Raw genomic sequence first — 18,047 nt, forward strand, 5'->3', positions numbered from 1 at the left:
CCCTCTCTTGGAGATGCTGCCAGGGAAGGAACTTGGAACCTTCTGCGTGCAAGCAGGCAGGTGTTCTTCCTCAGTGGCTCACACACATAGTCTCCCATCCAAATGCAAATCAGGACAAACTCTGCTTAGCAAAGAGGACAATGCATGCTTGCTAGCACAAGACCAGTTGTACTGGTGACTGAGGGAAGAGCCTCCTCGAGGGAGTGTGTGTTGCTTTTGCATGTTGTATGGCCTCTTGAGTTGCTCGAGGAGGAGAGGTCAGTCCCGATGGCCAGCTTTTATAAGGAGTCTCCAGTTGGGGAGCTCTCACATTGCCTTGCACCTGTGCGTGGTTGGCTTCCTTTGTTGCCGAAGTTGCATCTCCTTGCTTCCTCTTGTTTCTCCAGAGTCAAGGAGAACGCCTCCTCTCCCGGGAGGCCCCTGAAGAGCTGAAGCAGCAGCCTCTCGCCCTGGGCTACTTCGTCTCCACTGCCAAAGCCGAGAACCTCCCTCAGTGGTTCTGGTCATCTTGTCCGCAGGCGCAGAACCAGTGCCCCCTCTTTCTGAAGGTTTGTGGAGCATCTGGTGGGAAGCCTTGTTCTTAATGGCACCCGTCACTTTGACACAACCGTGTTTCTAGTCCCACATTTGGAAGTTTGCTGGGGAAGGGTTTGGGGCTCAGGGGAATCTTGAGTTACTGTCCTCGGCACATCCGTCGATGGACGGGGCGGTGTGGTGGGATGTTTGCATGTCGTCCTGCGATGATCACAAATTCTGAATTAAAAACGGCCACCCCCACTGTCTCTTTCCTCAACTAGGCTTCACTGCATCATCACATCTCCGTAGCACAGACCGATGAGCTTCTCCCTGCCCGGAACTCCCAGAGGGTTCCCCATCCCTTGGACTCTAAGACCACATCAGATGTTCTGAGGTAAGTCCACCGTGCCCTCGCAAATACTGCTCACGCAAGTACAGGCTTACCTCACTATCGGCCGACTCACCATCCGGGGTTCCGTGTATCCGCGGCTGGGTAATGGACACCTGACCCCTCGGCATATGCAGAGAAAAACTGGCCCAAAAGGGGTTTATTCCATGGGTCGGGGGTGGCCAGAAATGATCTCCAAGGTCAATTTCTTGGGTGCTGGGGCAGGGGTGGTGGTTAAAGTCTGGAAACCTAACCCCCATGATCCCATAAATGCAATACCGCCTCATCCATGGTTTTGTAACCTGCGGTAATCTGCGGTAACGGAACCCCTGTGAATATTGAGGCCTTCCTGTATTGCTCTGGATTATTTGACCAGACTTCTGCTCCGGAAATTTTTTTGGTGTTCATTTTGAAAGCGTTTGGGTCACGCCACAGACCTTTGCAGAGAAGAGGTGTGCAAAGGATTAACCTGGGTTTTTTCCTCTCTCCCACAAAGCTGTGGCTAGAGATGGTTGCCGGCGCTCGCATCCTAGCTGCCAGAAACTGAGCAGAATCATCGCTTGCTGCCATTCCTTGGCAACCTGTTGGGAGAAGGGTGCTGGTTGTTTTTAGTCCCTCCCATGACAAAGAATTCCTTGCGCCTTTTTGCTCCCTGGCCTCAGAAACTGCCGAGTTAATTTGCCTCTCCATCCTCTCCTCTCTAGGTTTGTTTTGGAACAGTACAACGCACTGTCCTGGCTCACGTGTAACCCTGCAACTCAGGATCGCAGCTCCTGCCTTCCTGTCCACTTTGTGGTGCTCACACAGCTATACAATGCCATCATGAACATCCTTTAATATCGAAGAAGCGCCCAGCTGATCTTCCCCTTCAGCTTGAGAAACGTGCCATGGCCTGCAGGAGTCGGGACTCTCCTCCTCTTCAGATCAGCCTCTGAGGGCGCGAGCCGTGCTTCGTTTCCTCCACCGTATCGGGAGGCTGCTTCGGTGTGAGGAGTGTTCCCTAGTGGAGCGTGTCAGCACTTCTGTCAAGAATCTCGGACAGTGGATGTATTACAGCCTCAAGGCAGTGTTACTTTGGTGGCGGAACATTATGGAACAACGGACCACGGAGAAGACGGGGGCCTCTTTCTTTGTGCACTGAGCTCTTTGCTGAAGAGAGATGGAGAATATCAATCTTGGAAGCAAGAACGGTGTCACAACCAGTTTGGGGTGGCCCAAAGCTTATTATGTTGTTCCTTAAAAACCATGAGATGGGACTTACCCGCAAAGAGAAACCAATTCTAGTAGTTTATAAATAGTGGATTTTTCTGTCTACCTGGAATTCCTGTCGGAGTGGATTGGGATGAATGCATGCATTTGTTACCTGTCCATGTAGATATGAATGGTCTGGAGATACTCTAAGTTTGTTCTTTTTTGTTTTAATTTATTTATAGGGGCTGTTTTAAATTATAGAGGACCAGGTACAGTAGGTGATCCAGCTCCGTTCCACTTGGAACTATTTATCGACATACCTCCTGCTCTTCTGACCTAGAAACGGAACAAAAATAACTGCAGATCCAAATATCAGCTAGAGCAAGTTGGGAGTCACCATTTTTTGGTGGACCCTTTGAGTTTTAAGGAATTATGTCTGTAGCGAGATTTAAAGAAGTCTCATGATGGATAACAGGATGCAAGGTAGCCAAAACCAGTGGGAGATGACAAACACTTTAGTGTCCGACATTGAGTAAATTGAGAGGGAGAAGTATTGACTTCGAGGAGTTTCTGATAGATGGGAGAATTATTCCTGAAGCCCAAGTTGCCCTTCTGGTCCCCCTCCAGTGCATTTTTTAAAAACAAAACCTCTTTTTTGTTTATACAGTTTCAAGTTTGGTTTTTTTCTGCCTAGGAGGAAGAAATATTATTTCAAAGAAATAATTTTTAAAAGTTATAGCAGTAAATTAGTACTTGAAATTGAAACCACTGTGGTTGGGGGAAAAAATGACTTGGTTTCGTTAAAAGGTTTGTTTAAAAAGAAAAGTTTAAAGCAAATCGTAATATTTTGTATGACTCCTGAATTCTAGGATTTGAGAGGGTTTATAATGTAAACTCCCCTTTCTAACCTTCAGCGTCCCACTGCGTGGCAGGTGTGGGCTGGGCTGTGATGAGCAGCCCACTGGCCATCCTCTGAGAATACTCTACAATTTTTGAAGTTCTTCCAAAAGTCTGTCTTGTTCTGGTTAAAAAAAAAAATAATTAAAAAATTTCTATGAATTTAAAGAAATATTTTTCTTGAAATGATGTAACATTTAAAAGCAAATTTATTATTAAGAAATTAATCCCACACGTGATGTGGAGTGATGGATCAGAGGAAGGCTCTGTATATGGACTGCTCTCTTCTCTGCTCCAGGGCGTTCGTTCTCCTGGAGAAACCGGTTTGCAGTGTACAGGAGGAAAATCAGATGTATCAAAACCATTTGTATCTAATGTATACAGTGTAAAATTGATTTTAAGAATATTGCAGTACTATTTTTTCTTAATCAGAAAGGAAAATTCTCAAGGCCTTTTGAAGAGCATTAAAAGATGAAGATTGTAAACTTGTATACAAAAAAAATTAACTTGGCAAAGAAAAACTATGTAAAGTAATCTTTTACCACTTTGGGGTTGTTTGTTCCCAAGATTCACCTGAACTTTGGATTATAGTTAGGTTGACTTTTTTTTTTTTAATGGGCTGTTTTTATCAAGGGGTTTTTTCTTCCCCCAAGAGATCCAGTTCTAATGCAAAAATTAAAATAACCCCCACCCCAAAAATGAGGGGAGGGGTTGTGAGTAGTTTTCATCTGGTGTTTTTATTTAATTTTTTTAAGTTAAGAGAAAACTGGTAACATATTTATACATTTTTGTGCAAAATAAATGAATGGCAATAGATTTTAAAAGAAGAAAAATCTTATGTACTTCAGTGTGAAAAATCTGTATAATATTTCCCTTAAATATGCATTATTTTACTTGTGAGTTTTTTACTGAATTAATCTGAAAAAATGTACAAGCCCTGGATTTCCTACAGAGTGAAGAAGTTATTTTATTTTTTTTAATTTCTAATTTTGGAAATCATGCAGAAATCAGAATTATTACAGTTTGAACAAAAGCCGGGCGGGGGGGGGCAGGGGGTGGTCCAGCATGCTTGTATGTATATTTCAGAACCTTTTTTTAATGTAAAAGCTGTACATTTCTTGGGGAGTTTGGATTTTTTTTTCCTTGAGCATTTTGCAGTGAGCCTCTTTTATATATAGCCAACAATTTGAAACAAACAGAAAAGAACTACGTGAAGTTCATTTTAAATCTTACAGTATATCGCTGGTACAATACACTAAAAAAAAAGACTTTGATAAAAAGAAACAATAATAATAAAGACCTCCATTTTAAATGTCATTCATATATACCTTGTGGATGAGAGCTATATACTTTTACACACTTTTTTAGATGAATAAATTATTGAATTATTGAAACTTGCATGTGGATTTGCAGCTCAGTTCTGTGCGGTGACTTGTGCCTACTCATAAGCCTGTCCTGTGTAGTTGTGGCGGAAGGGAAGGGGGTCTTCAGTAGCAGTGACCTTCAGAAGGTCCCCGTGTGTGTTCCTGGATTATTTCTGCAAGATTTGTAGAAGGTTGGCTTGCCGTAGCTTTGGGATGTTGACACCACCCCACATGCTCTCTTGCCTCCTCATTTGAGGTCCTGGTGGTATTCCGGTTTGCCATATCGGTGGCCTGTTGAATACATGGTTGTGCTGTATTTGTGAAGCCAGAATTCAGAATATGCTTGAGTTTAAAAAAAACGAACTCTACCAGCTTCAACACTCACTCGCTGCCCAACATCCTCTCCTGATGGAGTCTGAGAGTCGTTGTTTCCTATGGCTACCAATTCAATGACTTGGGCCAGGAGGCTGAAAAAACAAGTCCCATGCACCCCAGCAAGCATTAAAGACCTCAGTAATAAAATGTGAAGAAAGGATGAAGCCAAGGCCTTTCCTGTCTGCAGCTAGTCCTACCCCACGACAAACCTTGCAAGGATACATTTGTTTTGGTAGGGGAAACTGGTAAGAAGGTCTGAGCTCCCTGACGTTGGTCCGTGTCCCTGAAGGTCACACCTTCATGACTCACAGTTGGGCTTCGGGGCAAAGGGGAGATGGTTGAAATCTCTCCCATCCCTACCTAGACTGAACCTGGGACCTTCTGGGTGCAAAGCAGAGGCTCAACGGCTCCTAGATTGTGTCCGGAAACAGACCAGCAGCTAGTCTTAATAGCACATTGTGGGCAGCTCCAGAAATCAATCTGGCTGCTGCATTCCACACCAATAATGATTGCGTTCATTCTGTGGGGCGTTGGTTTCAGAACAATGGGAACGGAGAGGAATCGGGCTCCCTTGCATCTGTTTTCTTTCATTCTGAAAAATGAATGGACACCACTAGTGTAAAGGTAAAATGTGCCGTCGAGTCGATCTTGACTCCTGGCGCCCACAGAGCCCTGTGGTTTTCTTTTGGTAGAATACAGGAGGGGTTGACCATTGCCTTCTCCCGTGCAGTATGAGGTACCTTAGGGATAAAAGTGCAACTGCACCAGAACCAGTTTGGGACCTGTGTTTGCAAAATGGGAAGATCATCACTGAGCAGGGAACCTTTTCTGATGTTCCCACTGGTCAAAGCAGTTCTGAAGCCAGCAACTGCCCAAGACTGAACTTTTCCCCCAAGAGGGAAGAAACGTGTAAATATGACTTTTAAGTCCTTGCTGTTCTCAATGAAAACAAAATGCCTTCCACATCCCGAAACAGGAAGCCTTTGGTCTGGGACAGCAGCACATCCCCTTGTCTTTGAAAGGCGATCTTATCACTCTGGCAAGGAGTAGGCTGCCAAAGCCCTCAGGCCAGGACAGACTACGCCTTGGCAAGTTTAGCCAGTATCGGAGACAACCACCCCTGCTCTAGAAGGGGTGTGTGTCCGTGTAAAATGCATGTGTGTGAATGCCAAGGCACCTGATCGTCTGTCAATGTATGCACTGCAGCTCCTGGGATGTACATTGGAATGTTAATGATCCACTGCAGGACAACTATGCTCTAGTCCAGGGATTCTCAACGTTGGGTCCCCAGATGTTATTGGACTCCAACTCCCATAATCCCCAACCAAAGGCCACCTTTAAAAAAATCTTAATAGTTTTTGCACTACAGACTAAAACTAGCAGTCTTCAAATCTCGGAAAGGCAGTCACTTGGGAGAATGAGCAGACCTGTTCTCTGTAGCACATAGGAACACAGGACTTTGCCGTATACGGAGTCACCATTGGTCTATCTAGCTCAGTACTGTCTACACAGACTGGCAGCAGCTCCTCCAGTGTTGCAAGCAGGAATTTCTCTCTCAGCCCTGTCTTGGAGATGCTGCCAAGGAGGGCACTTGGAACCTTAGATGCTCTTATCAGAGTGGCTCCATCCCCTAAGGGGAATATCTTAGAGTGCTCACACTCCTAGTCTCCCATTCAAATGCAACCATGGCAGACCCTGCTTAGCTAACAGGTCAAGTCATGCTTGCTACCATAAGACCAGCTCTCCTCTCCCAGCTCCTCAGGGCGGGGGACTACAGCCTGTGGGTGGAAATTGCAAAGAAGAAGGTTTAGTGCAGACAGCAGCAGGAAACTTCCTAACTGCAAGCTGTTCAGCAGTCAAACAGTCTGTCAGGCAGTAGTGAGCTCGCCTTTGCCTGATGGCCATCTGTCAGGGATCCTGCAGTGATCAAGCGGCTGGTCTAGAAGGCCTCCCAAGGTTCCTTCCTGCTCTCAAATTCTCTTATTCAAATACGGCAGAGCAACGCGTTATGCAGAGTGTAACAACAGAGGGTGATGCTCTCTGTATATATCTTTGGGCCGAAAGATGAGGCCTTGCAAACACGTCTTATATTCATCCACAAAATATTGGGTGGGTCTTAAGTGGCGCAGAGGGGAAATGCTTGACTAACAAGCAGAAGGTTGCCGGTTCGAATCCCCACTGCTACTCTATTGGGCAGCAGTGATATAGGAAGTTGCTGAAAGGCATCCTCTCATACTAAGCAGGAGAAGGCAATGGTCAACCCCTCCCGTATTCTACCAAAGACAACCACAGGGCTCTGTGGGCACCAGGAGTCGAAATCGACTTGACGGCACACTTTACCTTACCTTATTGGCTACCTAATGGCTCAGCAGGGAAGCAACTTGCCTAGGGAGCAAGAGGCTGTCATTTCGAATCCCTGCCGGTATGTTCCATCTCAGGCAGCAGCGATATAGGAAGATGCTGAAAGGCATCATCTCATACTGCATGGGAGATGCCAATGGTCCATCACTCCTGTATTCTACCAAGAAAACCACAGGGCTCTGTGGCTGCCAGGAGTCGACACCAACCCGATGGCACAATCTTTCCTTTAGTTGGCCAGACCAGTGGATAGGTGTAGGGGTGTGTGTGTGATGGGGAGGGGTGTTCCCTTTTGCAAGACGTCTCCAGAAATTGAAGTAATGCTCAAGGTAGTCCACCAGGTGTCAGGTTTTGATGACAAATAAAAGCACTGCCTCTTGCAGGGACGCCAAAGATTTGGTCTTTCATCAGGAAAGGTCAGCCTTGCTAGCAGATGCAGGCTGGCTGGCAAGTCTAATATACCCACTGGGTAATCAGTTACAATGGTAATCTCATTAGTGCCTGAGGAAAGGCAGGCAGGGTGAAAGGTGCAGTGGTGGTGGAGGCGAGTAGGCGTTCTTTGCAGGGTAATGGACCATACCCGGAGACAGCCACGTGGAGCATGCTACTTGGCAGAGAGACCAGTTAATAATAGTTCACGGATTAAAAGGCAGGGACTTCATCGTTAGGGTGCCGCCGTGCGCTTTTCTGTCGCAATGGGGAAATGTCCCAGATGGGGAAACCAGTAGTTTGCCATCTTTGCTGTGCTTTCATGCCTACCAACTGCACCTTTCTTTTCCCCTGGTGAATTACTGCCTGACATACAGTGCAAGGGTGCACCCACGCAGCAAGAGCTGGTCTTGTGGTAGCAAGCATGACTTGTCCCCTTTGCTAAGCAGGGGAAACCACCTGGGGTTTGCGCATGTGCGGCAGCCTCCCAAATGGCTGCTGTGATGGGAGAAAGGCCCAGGACAAGCAGAAGAATGCCTAAACCAGGCAATTTTGGGCATGAAAGGCTGCCAGGGGAAAGGGGAACCTCCGCAGACCCCTCTGGAGTCTCAGAGAAGCCTCCTGGAGCAATTAAGTACTAAAAAAAAATCTCTGTTTTTAACTCAAAATGGTTCACGAACAGCCAAGGAGGTTTAGTCTGGGATCGAGTCATACCAGGGGTGGCTTGGCTCGACCCCAAGCCTTTGAACCGGACCGGTTTGATGTTGAACCAGTTTGCACATCCCTACCGAATAGCAAACTAGGTAATCATCTTTTCAATTCCTTCTGATGCAACGATTTCTGTAATCTGCCCTTGAGAACGGCGAGGTGTCTCAAGCGGAACAACTCAACCTCTCTCCAGTTGCTAACACACACACAGACAAGTCAATAGCAAAAATGGAGTTTTGCCCAAGGATAGCTCCCTCTCTCTCAGAAAAGCTGGCAAAAGTCAGGGAAATCGGTCAAGTTCCACTCGATGCTTTTGTGTTGTGTGGTCAGAAGACGAGGCGAGAAAGAAGGCCTGCAACTTGCAGGGCGACACGCCGAGGCTTCGGATGGCTTAGCTGGAGACAGGTGAGAGGAAAGGGCTCACGTTGTGGCATCCGAAATTTCGCGGCTGTTTGCTTCTGTGAGAGCTGTCAGTCAGACAGTGTTCAGCCTGGCTACCTGCACACACTGTTGTTCAAGCAGCTCTCTGAGTTCAGCTTGGCTTGTGTCATTGTACCAGAGGCTTTCCCCAACGACAACTTTTTGACTGAGCAATTTTCAGCTTGTGTGTGTCTCTCTGGAAGACCCAGAGTCACCCGAATCACCCCGAGTGAGCACTTTACTAAGGACCATTTGCCTTTTAATGGCTCCGTTTGTGACCTTGCAGCTCAGCTTTTCGGTGGTTCTGTAAAATCATTACTTAATCCATTCGTGTTTCCTGGGCCTCCTGCCGGCAAAGGGGCCCAGCGCAGCTGGTTTTGTGCTGGAGCGGCCAGAAGAGACCTTTCAACGAAGCACAATAAGCCTGCAAGAGAGAGAAAAAGCCCTTACCTCAAATTCCTGGTGGACACACCTTACTTAAGGAAACGGTGCAGACACTCACTTCAGCAATTAATAGGGTCAGGAGTGCCGCCCCTGGGGATGGACGGAGAGCAGAAAGCACTTTTTTTTTGGAGTGCATTTGGGGCGGTGGGAAGAAAGAAGAGGAGAGCTGGTCTTGCAGTAGCGATTATGAGGTGTCCTCTTTCCTCAGCAGAGTCCGCCCTGGTTTGCGTTTGGATGCACTGTCCGCTGGAATTTTGCTTCGTGGCAGAGCATCTGTTTGCATGCAGAAAGGCGCAGGATTACTCCCTGGCAGCATCTCCTGATAGGGCTGACTTGGGAGAGAGACTCAGGCCTGAAACCTTAGAGCGCTGCTGCCACTCATCTGCTACATACTAGGATAGCACACACCATGTCTCAACAGCTTCACGTTAGCCAAGACTCACTAAGAGATATGGAGAACTTCAAAGGTTGGATGTTGTCATCTCACTAACTCCAGTCAGGACAGCTAGGTCATGATGTGGGTGGTGTGGCTAGGGTTTAGCCAAGTTTCACAAGGACTCTGTCCCACCCCCCATCAGAAACGGGTTCTGCTATTTGCTACCTTTTGAACTTTTACGTTTTGCTTCTGGAGCATCTGCTGGGAGACTCAACTACTCCCCGAGGAAGCCCACTTTATTGATCTCTAGCGCTCAACTTTCTGTCTTCCCTCTGGCAACCTCTGAAGTCTAGCCAGGAGGCGGCAGGACCAATGCTGAAAGCGTCCTGCATTTAGGAGCCACCGTACATTACTGGCCAGATGGAAGGAAAGGTCTGTCTACTACCACTGCTGAGACATCCACGCAAGAAGGCGACTAACGGACGATGGCCTTTCTACTGTCCCTGGCTGCCTCCCTCTCCCATCCAGTGATTATGGCAAAAGGAAACACAAGCGCACTTTGCCAAATGCTAATGGACTTGATGTTTTCATAATCTCGAGTGGCCAACAATTGGGGCTGTTTATTTTCCAGAGGAGATGGGAGTTGAGGTGGAGGACAAAGAGATCCCAAGAGTCTCAAGCCGGCTCTATATCCGGCTCTTGCTCTAGCCAATAGGTTGGTGTTTATTGGATCTGTGGCCTTAAACGCCCTGGGAACTTGCCAGTCAGTGTGAGAATACTAGCAGGGAGAGATGGGGGAAGACAGTGCTTTGATCTTTCTCCCCACACTTGCTCCCCTATAAGGAGAGAGCACAGAGAGTGGGGCATCCAGAGGATCTCTTGTAGACAGCAGAGCAGATGCCACTCCAAGACTTCTGTTTTTCGCAATTAGGGCTTCCCCCCCTCAACGGAAAATCCCAAACTGCACAAGGGTGTGGGGCTGTGTGATTTATGCACAGAGCATGTGCTACTACAACGCACCCCTGTGCATTTTCCTTGTCTGTGCACACATACAGAGGTGGCATTAGCGGGTGAGCCATGAGGCACCAGCCTCCAACGAATAGCTCAGAGCCCTGAATCTTATCAGCCATCTTCCTCCTTCATGACCTCTTCCAGAACGGAAGTGCAGAGGTGGGGGCACCTGCACAGAGCAGGGGAGAGAGCTCCCAGCCTCACCTGGCTCTCGGTCGCTTCCATCTTCAGAAGTGCTATAATATTAGATAGATGGATGGATGGATAGATAGATAGAGAGCATCTCTGAACCGCCCCATACAATGGCTTTGGAAAAAACAACAAATTTGAAAGAAACATAAAAACCCCATTTTAAAACCGCACTGCTTAAAACAATATAGAAACAACTTTAAAACAATTCAGAGCCCTTTAAAACCAATTAAAAGACTTTTTAAAAAAATCAAAACCTTAGAAGGACAGGCCAAACAAATAAGTTGAGAGGAGAGCTGGTCTGGTGGTCACAAGCATGACTTGTCCCCTTAGCTAAGCAGGGTCCACCCTGGTTGCATATGAATGGGAGACTAGAAGTGTGAGCACTGCAAGATATTCCCCTCAGGGGATGGAGCCCCTCTGGGAAGAGCATGAAGACTCTGACGGGAATCATAGCGAAGTTACAGGATGAATCTTTGACGGGGAGAAGAAACTGGTTTCTAGAGGAACCTGGAGTCTCACTTTGCTTTTTTCATTGTTACCAGTCACTTCTTACATCATCTAACATAATATAGTTTCTACAACAACTTGGTATTTCAGGCTGCACAAATGTTCTTTTAGAACTGCATTTTTTTTTTTAAAGGAACTGCCCATTTCCTGCTTGATTGCACGTTAAAAAAAGACCTGATCTTGGAAGCAGAGGTGAGTTGCTAACAGGAGGTGGGATTGGAGTACAGGACCCCATAGCACATATGTGGCCCCACTGGAATCCCATCTGCACTTCGAAGGCATCTATGCATACTGTTACTCTGTCTCAGGTGCCCCATTTCCCTGAGCAGTGAGATGTTCTAGGGATTTGTAGTTTCAAAAAACTACAAGTCCCCTCTTTTTTAAAAAAGGAAAGAACTTGTAAGTTACATCAGATATACAGAGGGATCGAGGGGGTGGGGGACGGACACCTGAGGATTCTCAGGCAGCATTGTCAGAAAGCTGACACCCCAAGTGCTATTTTAATTCTGAGGACTGGATGCTCTTACTGTAGGCATAAAATAACCGGGTGATGGTAGGTGCTGAAACAGGGCCTTTCCTCACGATGCGTTCTGGGAGAAGCTCCATTTGGCCTTCCTTGGCCAAAGCAGAGTCCTCCTCATTCTCTTCGGTTTGCCTGCCAGCAGATGTCGCCAAAGGACAACCGTAGGGAGAGGCAGCCCAAATTGTGAACTCAACAAGAGTCTGGACAAAACCAGGACAGTCTGCTCCTTATGGGAGGTGAGCTCCAAGGACCCTCCTTAGACCAACTGCCATATCGGGATGTAGGAGACAAATACCTTAGCTCAGGGTTTCTTAACCTTGGGCCCCCAGATGTTGTTGGACTACAACTCCCAGAAATCCCCAGCCACAGAGGCCATGTCTGGGGATTCTGGGAGTTGTAGTCCAACAACATCTGGGGGCCCAAGGTTAAGAAACCCTGCCTTAGCTGCTTTGAGTCAACTGAGCAGATAATTATATTCTGGTGGGGGTTCCCCACCCCCCGCTCATCAGCCCTCTTAATGCAGTGATCGTTATTATTTTTCAAGCGGGCATCATTCTGGCAAAAACCCAACAACCTTCAATTGAGAGCCATTTCTGACTGTGCTGACCTCTGCATAGTATTTCACTTTTCTCAGAGCTGGGGGAGAGCCCTTTGAGAGAGACGGAGCCCTCTCTTGCAACCTCTTTGGGAAAGCTCTGGGAAGGGTTATATTTCCCAACCTTCCATGCATGCTTTCCAAGATGGTGCAGGGGCTCCAAAGGGACCCCAACTGGTGATGGGCAAAGCGAAGCGCTGCACATTGGGAATGGTTGACTCCAGATGGTGCCAGGGGGACTTTGCAGAGTATTCAACTGAAGCATCACACAGGTCCACTACTACTACTGCTACTACTCCTCCACCTTACAGGCCCAATGCATCAGGCTTGTGGCAACCCAAGTCAGGGAGCCACACTTGGGTGGATGGGGCCCCCCACTGGGCCCCGGACCTAACAATGAAGAACGCTGCTTTAGTGTGTGGGGAATATTTTTAGATGCTTACTGAGTGACGCATTTGAACTCTGTGTGGCTTGAAAGCTCGGTCTACAGAAGTGCAGAAGAAAAATGCCAGGATTACATCCCTACTCGTGTGCAGGGAAGGATGGGGCTCAAAATTCTCTCCAACTAGGGTGTGGAACCAACGGTTCAGGAGGGGATGGCAGAAGGAGGGATGGGAGTAAAACGGACTGTCACATAACGTCTTGGAAGAGTCACATTGGGAACATAAGAACAGCCCTGCTGGATCAGGCCCAAGGCCCATCTAGTCCAGCATCCTGTTTCACACAGTGGCCCACCAGATGCCACTGGAAGCCTACAGGCAGGAGTTGAGGGCATGCCCTCTCTCCTGCTATTACTCCCCTGCAACTGGTACTCAGAGGCATCTTGTCTCTGAGGCTGGAGGTGGCCTATAGCCCTCTGACTAGTAGCCGTTGATAGACTCCTCCAAGAAGTTATCCAGGTTGTTGGCTGTCACCACATCTTGTGGCAGAGAATTCCACCAGTTGATTATGCGTTGTGTGAAAAAATACTTCCATCTAGGTACCCTTCCTGACTGGGACGGCAAGACAAAGGCTGCCGTCAATCACCTGGCCAGCCCTAATGTGTGGCAGGCTCGCTGCCCTTGAATCGGCGCGGCTCACACTGTACATAGGCCTGTCTTGAGCCTTTTCACCGTTAATGGCCTTTGCAGCCTGAATAGACCAAGAGCCGAGAAGTGGCCTATTCCCATAACTTAGTGCTTTCCCTGGGTTTGTTATTATTCATTACTAATGTATTGATTTGGATTTATACAAATTGTGCATTAAACGGAGTGCCTAGTCAGGGCACTTAGGTGCCTTTTTGCCTTGTATTAAAAATACAAATAGTCATGCAAAAATAGCAGACACTAATGCAAAGCCAAATGCGTGCCCAGCAATCGAGAATCGACTCCCGAGATCCCCTGCCCACAGCACGGAGATCACACAGTGTCCTTGGATACACCCCGTCTGTTTCAAAGACCTTGCGGAAGAGCCAAGCCTCCACAATTAGATGGCACCGGGGAGGGACCAGGTGGAAGGCAGATTCCAAAGCTCTGCGGACTCATTTTCTTCCAAGCCCAGCATGGAAGCCCCTGCAACTGGCTCTGCTCACCATTGGTGGTGACTCGCCTTGCTTCACTTTGCCTCTCCTGCTCGCCACGGTCTGTCAGCTGGTTCCCAAGGCCCAGTAGAAGCTTGAAGGCCCCGTTCTTCTCCTCAGAGAGGAATGATGCCTTCCTGCTTCTAACCGGCCCATGAGCCAGATGGGAAAGCGAGCAGCAAGCTGCAGGAGGGGCAGTGTAGGGCGCAGGAGAAACAGGACGCTGAACCTGATTGGCTTTGGGCCCGATCCAGTGGGGCTATTCTTAGGCAGGCGTGAAGACAAGGCACGCCGAGGATGAGTGGGGGGGGGGCGTGCCTCCACTGCTGCGGGGCGGGCTGCTCATGTACATCATAGGAACATAGGAAGCTGCCATCTACTGAGTCAGGCCATTGGTCCATCTAGCTCAGTATTGTCTACCCAGACTGGCAGCGGCTTCTCCAAGGCTGCAGGCAGGAATCTCTCTCAGCAAAAAATATATTAAAAATCTTGTCCTATCTCGGAGATGTGGCCAGGGAGGGAATCTGGGAACCTAGATGCTCTTCCCAGAGCGACTCCATCCCTTAAGGGGAAGATCTTACCGTGCTCACATTACCATGCTCACAAAAAATCTTGTGATCTTACCGTGCTCACAAAAAATCTTGTCCTATCTCGGAGATGTGGCCAGGGAGGGAATCTGGGGACCTAGATGCTCTTCCCAGAGCGGCTCCATCCCTTAAGGGGAAGATCTTACCGTGCTCACATTTGTAGCCTCCCATTCAGATGCAAACCAGGGCAGACCCAGCTAAGGGGACAAGTCAAGCTTGCTCCCACCAGACCAGCTCATCCATTGAACACCAACCCCCTCTGCCCGAACCACACGCCTGTGTTGGAAGGTCATGGTAGGCCTCAGAGCCATGCTGTCCCCTGGCCTGTCCCCATGCCCAACTGCCTGAGGAGAGAGAGAGCCCCACGCCCGTCTTTTGTCTGCCTTCCATTTATACATCTCCATGACAAGCAGTTAGGGTTGCCAGGAGCCGGTGTGTCTTGTTCGGCTCATCGTCTTATCCCTCTGCCCCTTCCCACCTCTCCCCCTCTGCAATGCTTTCTAGGTGATTACTTCCAGAGTGAGGGGGATCTCCTGTTACAAGGCAGCTCTCCTGTCCCTCCACGTTTCACTGGAATTAAATCTCCCACGGGAGACGATAAGGTTTGAACTTGTTTAATCTCCCGGCTTAAGCAGTGGCGTTTTTAATATTTTTAAAATGGCTCGTTCAGAAAAAGGGAGATTTAGGCAGGGTTTTTTGCATAATTAATGAGAGCCCTTTCCCACCGGCCACCGCACACGGAGCGTTTCCATGGGTTTCGCTTTCACACCAGTTATCCCAAGGTGGCCTCTGGCTGGGTGGCGTTTCGATTCAGCGCGAAACAGAAGTTGGGGAGGTAGCAGCAGGTTCGGGAAGCGACGGTTGGGGAGGTTTTTTTGGGGAGCTGAACAAATAGCGTGGAGGCCTGTGAGGTTCAGTCTGGGGCCCGAAACCTGCATTTCTCCAAAGCAAAATTCGAAAGAGAAGGAGAAAATTCTGGGAGAAAATCCCCAGACTGTTTCGGCACACCCCGAGACTTTAATATCACAATCCGGTTTCCTTTTTGAGGAACAGAAAAAGCATGATCAGGCCATGCAACTGGACAAGAGAGTTTAGAGCCTAGTTTGGGTGCATACTTAGGAAACTGCCTTCTACTGAGTCAGGAGAGCTGGTCTGGTGGTAGTAAGCATGACTTGCCCCCTTTGCTAAGCAGGGTCTGCCCTGGCTTATATTTAGAGGGGAGACTACATGTGTGAGCGCTGTAAGAAACCCCCCTTATGAGAACCAGCATGGTATAGTGGTTAGCGTGCTGGACTAGGACCAGGGAGACCCGAGTTCAAATCCCCATTCAGCCATGAGACTTGTTGGGTGACTCTGGGCCAGTCACTTCTCTCTCAGCCTCAGCTACTTCACAGGGTTGTTGTGAGGAGGAACTTAAGTTTCTTAAGTTCTCTGGGCTTCTTGGAGGAAGAGCAGGATATAAAATGTAAAAAATAAAATAAAAATGGAGCCGCTCTGGGAAGAGCCTCTAAGTTCCAAGTTCCCTCCCTGGCAGCATCTCCAAGATAGGGCTGAGAGAGAGACTCCTGCCTGCAACCTTGGAGAAGCCGCTGCCAGTCTGGGTAGACAATCCTGAGCTAGATGGACCAAGGGTCTGACTCAGTATATGGCAGCTTCCTATGTTCCTATGACCACTGGTCCATCTAGCTCAGTATTGTCTACACTGACTGGTAGCATCTCTCCAAGTCTTCAGGCAAGAGTCCTTCCTAAACCTACCTGGATATGCAGCCCCCAGGGATTGAACCTGGGACCTTCTGCATGCAAAGCAGATGCTCCACCAATAAGCTACGGCCCACAAAGTCGGTTAAAGTGTTTCAACTCCAAATAAGACCCACAAGCTTAGTGCGGGCCTGTTGTTCACCTCTGGGAGTCTGGTCCTTAAGGAAACATATCAGTGATTCGATCTTCCTTATGGAAGTCTCTCGATCAGCTTCAAGGAGCTCCCAGTCCAAGCGAAACTACTTTAGAACTGGACATTGCAGAACTGGGAAAGGTGCAGAAGAGGGCAACCAAGATGATCAGGGGCCTGGAGCACCTTCCTTATGGGTTTAAGCTACAACACCCGGGGCTCTTTACCTTGGAAAAGAGGCATCTTAAGGGGCGACATGATCGAGGTGTATACAATTATGCATGGAGTGGAGAGAGTGGGCAGAGAGAAAATTATCTCTCACAGACACACAACACAACTCTAGAACCAGGGGTCGTACCATGAAAATGAAGGTCGGGAAATTTAGGACCGACAAGAGGAAGTACTTTTTCACACAGTGCATGATTAATCTATGGAATTCTTTGCCACGGGATGTGGTGATGGCCACCAGCTTGGATGGCTTTAAAGAGGGGTTAGAGAAATTCATGGAGGAGAGGTCTATCCATGCCTACTAGTCAGTTGGCCATGGGCCACCTCCAGCCTCAGAGGCAAGATGTCTCTGAATACCAGTTGCAGGGGAGCAACAGCAGGAGGGAGGGGATGCCTTCATCTCTTGCCCGTGGGCTTCTCGGAGGCTTCTGGTGGGCCACCGTGTGAAACAGGATGCTGGATTAGATGGGCCTTCTTGGGCCTGATCCAGCAGATGTTAAACTGCGAGGACATCCAGAGAGCAACTCACTGCCCCCCGTTTGGAAATGCACAGAGGGCGGCATCCGTCTCTTTTGCAGGCGGAAGAGCTCTTGCTGGAAGGCTGGCATCTGCTAGGCGAGAAGCGAGACTTTGGCTGTCAGCTCCTGGTAGGCCCAGGCCCAGGTGCAGGGTACGCAGATGCAATTTGCTCTTGGACCAGACAACAGACGAGTGGAGTGGGGGAAGAAGAAAGAGGAAATTAATTTCTCCCATTTCTCCCGGTCTCTCCTTTGCTGCTTCACTCGAGAGTCTTTTGAAAACATGGGTTACTCTATGATTACAGGCTTCAGCCCTTGCGGGGTTTGTAACCACCCCATCTTGACTCGGCTACCTCTGTCCTTGTGGCTGATGGGTTGCCGTGGCGACTTTCAATGCATTGCACTCGGGAGCCACAATTACGAAGCTCTTCTCGGTACTGATCCTCTTAGGTCCTTTCCCTTACAAGTTCAGCAGACAAAAAAGGGAACAAACAGAGATAATGGATTTCATTGTTACGGCTTCCTGCCTTACCCCCAGAAAGGTCTTGGCATGTGCTCTGTGCTGCTTGGTGTCTGCTAAGGAAAGGTGTGTGTGTGTGTGTGTGTGTGTTGGTGGGAGAAGCACTTTAGAAGTAGGATGCATCCCTGATGCTCTGCAGAGAAGGCTGCTTGTGTGGCAGTTCAACCAAAGCTCCTGGGTTGCTGTGATGCAGCAAGGGATCCCGCTGCAAGGACACGAGAACAGCCCTGCTGGATCAGGCCCAAGGCGGCCCATCTAGACCAGCGTCCTGTTTCCCACAGTGGCCCACCAGATGCTGCTGGGAAGCCCACAGGCAAGAGCTGTGGACATGCCCTCCCTCCAGCTGTTGCTCCCCTGCAACTGGGATTCAGAGGCATCTTGCCTCTCGACCTGTAGATGGTAGAAGTCTATACAGACTATAGACTGAGTCAGACCCTTGGTCCATCCAGCTCGG

At 48.5% G+C, this 18,047-nt stretch overlaps 1 protein-coding gene across 1 annotated transcript in view; it reads left to right on the forward strand.

The window, feature by feature from the left end:
- The window catches only part of MED13L (mediator complex subunit 13L), a 129,061-nt gene extending 124,671 nt beyond the window's left edge, over positions 1-4,390 (forward strand). Inside the window, exons 29-31 of the mRNA XM_053279918.1 lie at positions 387-548; positions 798-910; positions 1,609-4,390. Of these exons, the coding sequence (XP_053135893.1) occupies positions 387-548; positions 798-910; positions 1,609-1,741 (408 nt within the window). The 3' untranslated portion in view covers positions 1,742-4,390. The remainder of the gene's footprint in view (positions 1-386; positions 549-797; positions 911-1,608) is intronic.
- Positions 4,391-18,047: the final 13,657 nt, after the last annotated feature.

Source organism: Hemicordylus capensis, chromosome 15 (genome assembly GCF_027244095.1).
Source record: "Hemicordylus capensis ecotype Gifberg chromosome 15, rHemCap1.1.pri, whole genome shotgun sequence".
NCBI lineage: Eukaryota > Metazoa > Chordata > Lepidosauria > Squamata > Cordylidae > Hemicordylus > Hemicordylus capensis.